An 8,393-nucleotide genomic window follows, 5' to 3' on the forward strand; every position below is an offset into this window, starting at 1 on the left:
TTTTCTTGGATATATATTTTCATGGATATTTGGATAAAAGTCATAATGTTTTACGATTCATCTTGACAAAACGAATCAATAATCCATAAAATTAGGCTCAAAACTAACAAACGTGAAAAAAAAATTGAATAACGATAAAGCAAGAAAAAAACCCAAAAATCTTAAAGGAACTCATCCTAAATTGTCATGATCTCAAGTATGATAAAAGAGATTGTCTTTTTCACGAAGGCTCCGTGAACAGGTTGTTCATGGGACGGCGCGATCACAGTCGTCCGTTCGCACAATCAAAGGTTGAAATTCGTTTTTAATTCTTACCGGTAAGAATTGATTTTCAATTAGGACCGTCCAAAAACACTTTGGACTGTCACGATTGGGCTCCGTAACTTCTTTTTTACGGAAACACCCATAAAAAAAAGTTTTTCTGATGATAAAATTGATCATTACTTAACTTAAAAATTGACAAGTCAAAATCAGCCCATCCTAGGCCCAGCAGGACTAATCTAGTCAACAGGATATCGAGCCTCAGGAAACAAATGCTAATAATTAAATCTTTGGCAAATGATTAATCCAAATAAAAAAAAGAAAATTGATTTTAGCACTCCAAAAATTGATGCAGAGACTCCAAAACGATATTGTTTTGTGTATCAACACAGTTTAGTTTTGAAGCCCCTCCATCAAATTTTAAAGTGCAAAAATCACAATCCATAAAAAAAACTTTGAAAATGTCTTCATCTCAAAGGAACAAAGTACAAAACTCAAATCTCCCACTCCCATGCAGCTTCGACCCGTTAAACTTACCCCTCTCTCTCTCTCTCTCTCTCTCCACAAAAGTAACTTTTTCTAGAGCTAACACGTTTTGAACGTTTTATGGAGTAACTTGCAAGGAACAGGTGACTTGTTCATACTTAATTTCTTTATTTATTTCATGTAAAAGCCTTAGGCTTGAAGAGAGGATATGCCTAACAAAAGCACGCATGATTCAATGGCGTGTTTCTTTGCTGCATTTTCTTCGCGTTTACCCAACACCTAAATCTCATAAGAAAAGTAGAAAGGCCAACATTATTTTCTTCTGTCCGACATTGGGATTTTACACAGTCCAGTTTCGCACACGGAGCACATACCATTCGACAAGTGATATCCAAACAGTTGATATCATAAGTCTTACGTATAGATCGTTGGGTAAAAAAAGATCAAGTTGATCGGATATTTAAAAGTGCCTGATCGAATTATGTTTGTCTCAAGAAAAATAGAGACAGTCAAAATTACGATTATTGATTATTCGATCTCGAGATGAATATGTGATCAAACCAAAAACTTACAGATGTCCAATTGAACTGATTTATTCTCATAAACATTGATCTTTACATAATAGTGTATGAAATGATTAATCAGATCACCAAAATAAACCCACAGTTTTTTTTGTATGCCAACCAGCGTATATGTTGGATTCGATATAATCCAGTTCAAAGTAAAAACTAACATTAGAAAAGTAGAAAATTGTTGAACATCATATCATACATATACCAAAAAATGTCCAGGGGCGGCTCTTATCAGTGTTTGAGGTGTTCAAGCAACCCCGTGAGTTTAAAACATTATATTTTTTTGAATATATTTTGATCTTTTTAAAAATATTATCTGCACTGAATCTTTCGTACAAAGTCAGAGTAGCTAAAAATTCCACTTTATTTTGCCTGTAATTAAGTAGATTATATAGCTCAACAAAACATAATAAGTTAGGCCCGACAAATCCTCAATCAATACAACTATCTTTATTTTATATTGTGTTTTTTATTTTTTATCGGAATTTTATATTGTGTTATGTATACAATTTTTTTAATTCATTTTTATGACCGCTAAATTGAAATTCTGCAAACGTACCCTTGTTGACAATCTCTCTCTCTGTTTATATATGTATATATACCAAGAGAGAGGCTTAATTTGGGTCGTCGATTGTAGCTTAAAGTTTCCTACGGTGGAGAGAGAGAGAGAGAGAGAGAGAGAGAGAGAGAGAGTGTTTGAAATGTGTGCACCAAATTCATCAGCCCCGTACAAGCTTCAAAGTTTGGTGAAAGTGCTATACCGGTATAGGATTTCTGCCACTAATCTACATCGAGAGCCCTTATACCGTGGTAGTTCTAATTTGCCATCAAAGTACTTCTTCAATTATGCCCAATATTCTTCCAATATTCATGATGGTTTCAAGTCGATTCCTCCCAATTCTGGAATCACTTCAAAGGCTATGGCTGACATGTGAGTTTTCTTCAATGCCTTTTTTTCCCCCTCTCTCTCCTAATTAATTGAAGGCCATGTAAAAGGTAACAATAAGCAATGTAACGGTAGCTGAGATATAAATAGTCGTAGCGTGCGGCTAAGTATCAGCCATAGCTACAGCTAGGGGCGCAAAGGAGACGAGCTTTCTAGTGTTTGAGGTTTTGAGCTCGGCTCATTTTATACGAGCAACTAATGAGCCGAACCCCGTTCATTTATTAAACAAGCTTTTTTTAATGAGTTGAGCTTTAGAGGGCTCAGTCACTAAATGAGCCTAAAACTCAAACTCGGCTTGTTGTAAATGAATCGAGCCGACCCGAGCCTTGAGCTGCTCGCGAGCTAGCTTGGTTAATTTGTCTGCAGCCCTAGCTACGGCCATGAAGGAGCGAAAATCGGATATACAACGACGTGTATCTTCAGCTATCAGCCAATTAAGCACGCACGAATTTTTAGTAGGATGGCCATAGAATCAATACATAGTGGCCGATACGTTACGACGGCTAGCTATTTGAATCATTGAGTAAATCTATGTATCCATGTGCGTACAAATAAGTGTGCCAATTTTTTTGGGTTTTGCATTGCAGGGTAAAGGATGGCATGGACAAGGTTCAACCATCTGTGCCACCTCCTCGTAAACCCATCTTCCCAACCTGGTATGTGCTCGATCAACTACTTTTTATATATGAAACTAGACTAGTATCCTAATGGGTTAAAGCTCCCCTCTAGAATTCATCTCCCATTGCTCCTCCAAACTCCACTTTCAAGGTCCATCTTGAGTCTAGTGCAGCCTACATCGATGATTTGAACCTTTCATCTCCCGATCCTTATAGAGAAACAACTTCCCTGTGGAAAACCAGCTTAAGGCCTAGTTTTCGAAAATACGACTGGAGGTTTTTCTTTGTTTTTTCCTTATTCAAAAAAAATTCGCATTTCTTAGTTTTACATCAAATTTTTGTCGATTAATGGTTTGTCTCGACAAGAAGAATTGAAAAGGTAAAAAAATTATGACTTTTACCCAAATATTTTTTAAAATATCCAAATTTTAGCACTTGTAGCTCAATTTTTTTGGGCTAATAGTACTAAATTTTGGATATTTCCAAAAAAATTAGGTAACAGTCATAAATTTTTTTTACTTTTTCAATACCTCTTGTCGAGACAAACCAAAAACTAAGAAATGAGAAGAAAAAACTCTAGGCTTATTTTGAAAAACTAGGCCTAATTAGGAATCAATAGGACATAATTAACTCCTATTTTATTTTGCAAAATAGACTGTTAGAGTTTTGCTTAAATTATTAATTGACATTTATTTTATGTACAAAATAAAATACAAGTTGTAGAGTGTCCGATTACCATATGACTGTTTGGATCATTCATGCGGGCGGGGAATTGGTTTCAAAAAGTGGAGTATGGAGAAGCAAGGAGAGATGCAGGGTAAAAAGAGGAGCTTGACCCTAGTCCCTAGCTAGCTACTAGTATTTACATGATTACATCTATGTATTTCTCTGTACATGAGTTTTGTACATATATATAAATTAATTATGTACGAGTAGTTCAGTATTAGGGTTTTGCATTGAACAGATATCCGAATTCAAATTCAAATTTCAAACAGACTTGGATGCGTGTAACAATTATTAAGGTAATTAACTACTATATTTAATTAGGTTCTGCAAATTGTGATTTTTCCAAGGTTGAATTTGACCGTTCATGGTCAAGTTATATTAGTTCATTGTTTTTTGTTTACTTGTAGCTCAAGAATTCCTGAAACATATGGGTATACTTTTTTCCATATTCTGACTTTGAACATTCAAATTTTTTTTTAAAACACGGAAAGATAAGAGAAAATTTTTACTTACCACCTTAATTGTGCAAGTTTTGAGAATAATTAATCATCCTTTTGTGCAGGGCAAAATGGCTTTTCGGTTCCGTATTATCACTACTTCTACCTTTCTGGAGGTTTAAATGGGGAAGTTTGCTCGTATTTGAAGGTTTTACTCTCTATTCAAGTCATGGTTATCTGGAAGTTCCTTCTTTTTTCTTGTTTTAATTTATTAAATTATTACGGAAGACCCCTCTAAGATTGGGCTATTTTATTTAGATGTTTATCTCAAGTACCTATCCGGGTGGGAAACTTATAACATTTGAATTTAGATCTCATAACTGGCCGGTTCATGTTCTCCATCGACCAAACTAGCTCCGATAGTAGCCAGGTGAGACATTATGATGCCAAAATCACTGAATTGAAGATGAAATACTAAGTCAAGGGTGAGGCCGGCAACGAATGCACCCCTTTTCATGAGACGATCTCGATCCTTATTTGCATAGTCATTGATCACCTTGTTACCCAATGCATCTGGAATATACGTGACCTAATCCTCAGTACTGGCATCACCACACAGAGGGGTCTATAAATTCGTTAGAGCCTTAGATATTCTAGAAGATCCATTTGCGTATGCATGATTCAAATCTCCCCTCCTAAATCTAATGGTTTTACTCTGCTATACGCGGTTGCTTGCCCTATATGTTGATGCATGTGTCCCGAAATATTGACTTGGATATTCGATGATCTATGCTCGGAAAAAAGTTCAGTCGGTCTACCTACCTTGTTTAGTCCCAAACGATGAGCCAAGTGGTGCCAGGCTTTCAATACGCTAGGCGAGCTCTGATGCAGGGCAGAACTATGATTCGTAGAATAAACGTTCAACAAGGACAATCACAAACGAGATAGATTTAGAGAAACTCTCTCTAGACTCTTCGTTAATCAATAATAATCAAAAACGTCCAGCCCTAAGGCTTACAACTCCTTAAATACGATACAAATCATAACCCTAATAGGAAAAGGAAAAAACACCAATTTCGGAAAGTTCCGAAATTATTACATATTTTGAAAAAATAAGAAAAAATAAAACTTCTCCAACAAGAACGAACGTTATTGGACTTTCCTATCAAAAGCAAAAAGATTATTTTCTAAAACGGCAAATTTGGCCCTTAGGAGCCCTAAACGGCCGAAAAAGGCTAAAAAACACGCAAGTGGCCATGTGCCCTGACCGTTGGGCCGTTCCGGATAGAATCCAAGTGGGTCCAAATCCAAAGGCCTCAGTCAGTTATTTACGAAAATACCGACTAGGAGGCCTTGGAATTCTTGGACCGCTTTAAGTGGTACTCCTCCTCTATGTGCACCGCATCAAGCTCCTTTTGGTCTAACCTAAGTGATGGGTTGTCTTCCTAATCCGGATGCATGGTTCACTAACAACCGGATGGTATGGTTGAAATCAGCTTTCCCAATGAATGATAGAGACCGAGACCACCCGATCGTTACCCGGTGCATTCATACTTCTGGATTAACTGTGTCACATATTTTGACCCCCTACGGAACCTATAACCTTGATGAGTAACTCCAAATGTTACCGACCAAAGTTGAACACAAAATTGATTGTGTGATTCTTGAAAGCAAGGTTTACATTGCTTCCCCGACACTGTAGAAAGATGCACTGCATGCTAAAATATATATATATAGGTAAAGGATACTTGCGTAAACGTATCATTAAACACTTAAACTATTTGATATACTTTAATACACAACATTGGCATTTTGACTTGGCTCTTTTATGATATGCGTCTGAACAAGACACTGTGTAGTGTACGTAGAACCCAAGGGCAGAGACGGATCCAGAAAGTTTAGTGGGGGCACCTTATTAATCGTAATGGCAAAAGTTTATTAATCGTAATGGCAAAAGTTTATTTTTCTAGCCAACCACAATAAGATCATACAAAATTAAGAAATGCATTTACTGGCTACAAAATTTTATAACAAGTACTTTCGATAAAACTATTTCAAAATTAGCACCAAATCTTAGATAAAATTTTTAGAGCATGATTTACGAGAACAGCGACAAGTTTTTAGAATGATCAAGATGGTTTATTAATGACTTTATTTTAAGATATATCTACTAGACGGTTAAAAATAAATAAAATTAAGAAAAAATTACTCCAAATAGACAAATAGTTTGTAAACCAATAAGTATATATGCATCGTACATACAACAAAATTAAAGCATAGAATTAATTCTATATATTTATTTTTGAGATATACATGATCCCACGTGCCCCCACACAGATATATATGTTGCTGCCCAAGGGGTTGTCACAATGGTTAATCGACTTGCCTCTGCAGGGCTTAGCACTCCAAAGATCACAGGGTTGATTTCTCTCGATAGCGATTTGTCCTTGGGGTCACCTCATCTCACACAAACACTTGAAAAAAAGTTTTGGAAGGGGTTGAAGAGATAAGTTTGGTTCATCGGGACACTCTTCATTCCAAAAAAAAAAGATTGTGTAGAAAAGTACAATTGATGTTACAAACCAAAAATGTTGCCTTCACCGCACGAGTCCACCGCTCGGTGTGACATCCCATGGTATCCAAATGCAGTCATCATCATACTGTCACTCAAAAGATATTGATTAACATTATAAAATTTATTGAATGCTCAGAAAAGGTGGAAGAAGTGGTGGAAGAGGTTGAAATTGCGGCGGAGGTGGTGGAGAAAGTGGCGACTAAGGCCGAGAAGGTGTCAGCAGAGGTGGCGGATAAGCTCCCAGACAACGGCAAATTGAAGGCTGCGGCTTTGGTTGTAGAACATATATCTAGTGTGGCGGCTACCGATGCCGAACTCGCGGAAGATTTTATTCAAAAGGTTTGTGCTTTTTATTACTTCACGAAATTAATAGGATTGTTTTTTTTAAGTCAATGTTTGATTAATGGAGCTGCAAAAAGAAAGAGTTTTTCCTTTCCTTTGAATGGAAAAAATAAATTACTTTTAAGTTGGGCCCCACACTGAGACATTTTAATCTAACGTGATCAATATCTTAATTAAGTTGTGACTTGAAATACGTATCGCTATTAGAACAACGGCTATGTGTGGGCTAATATCAAAACGTAACAAGAAATGTACTATATTTGTCAATCAACACTGATTTCTAATATCCCAATATATACTAATCAAATGGGATCCTTTTGAGTCCCAATCGGTTATCAGCTTAGGATATGTTGCCGTCATTTTATTTAGAAACTCTCACCTTACGTAGGAAATAAAGTTTGGTAAAACACTTTTTAACTCGGAAAATGAAAAGGTTAAAAATGACTAGTTTTTATTGTCTTTGCAGTTGGTTTCACGTATCGTTTAATATAGTATTGTCTTCCATGCTATGTAAATTACATTTATTCTTTTTATTGAATTTCATTTTTACACATTTCATTTGATTTTTTTTAATCCTAATTCATTTGATTTGATAGTACATTTTTTTATTCTCAGGTTGAAAAACTGAAGCATGATTTGACTGATTTGGGGACAATGGTTGAGCCTGTTATTGATGAGATCGTCCCCAAGGAACATGGTGGAAATTGAATATATTTATTATTTAGTATATAAAACCATTTCAATATATAGCCCAAGTTGTAATACTTGTAACATTAATTCCCCTGATCATATACTTACTATTATATATATTGTTGAACTACGAATTAATTTCTGCACTTTTAATTCTTTTTATTGTATAGAGAATCAATTTGTTTCTATCTCCTACTTCCAATACAACTTTTTGCCTATGAAAATTGCTAGTCTTGACTCTTGTTGATTACTGTACCTGGGTGCAAAATGTGAATCCAAACCACCTGCACCTTGTGTGTTCGTTTCTTTTCAAGAATATTATCGATCGGTCATCGGTAGGTGGACATAGAACTCTGCTTTGTAACCCGGCCACACCTATCTAGTGGCATAGCCAGAAGTACGAATAAGTGGGGGCACTACGAAACACATGACACAAAGATGAATTTTCCTAGGTAACGATTTATGGCAATAAGAACTCTTTTCTGGTGAAAATACTACTGTAACAAAATTGCGTACTGATCAATAAAATTAAAACAAATTATGTAAGATTTGATGGAAGAGCATGGCTAGTTTTTATGTTTTGAAAGTTGTGCATGATAGTTTATTGTGAATGCTTTCAAAATTATCTACTAATAAGTATGCAATCATGTCATCGCTCATCAATTATTCACTAATTTGTTGCGTTAAATTTTTTTACCAGATTGGAAACGCCCTCTCAATAATCATAATGGTAGATTTAAG

At 35.7% G+C, this 8,393-nt stretch overlaps 1 protein-coding gene across 1 annotated transcript; it reads left to right on the forward strand.

Moving 5' to 3' along the window:
* The first annotated feature begins 1,941 nt into the window (after positions 1 to 1,941).
* On the forward strand, positions 1,942 to 7,876 carry LOC131326289 (uncharacterized). Its single transcript, XM_058359028.1, has 5 exons — positions 1,942 to 2,250; positions 2,853 to 2,921; positions 4,171 to 4,253; positions 6,757 to 6,959; positions 7,578 to 7,876. The coding sequence occupies exons 1-5, from the start codon at positions 2,021 to 2,023 to the stop codon at positions 7,668 to 7,670; spliced, it is 678 nt and encodes a 225-aa protein (XP_058215011.1). The 5' UTR covers positions 1,942 to 2,020; the 3' UTR covers positions 7,671 to 7,876.
* Positions 7,877 to 8,393: the final 517 nt, after the last annotated feature.

This window comes from Rhododendron vialii, chromosome 5a (assembly GCF_030253575.1).
Source record: "Rhododendron vialii isolate Sample 1 chromosome 5a, ASM3025357v1".
In the NCBI taxonomy this organism is placed as follows: Eukaryota; Viridiplantae; Streptophyta; class Magnoliopsida; order Ericales; family Ericaceae; genus Rhododendron; species Rhododendron vialii.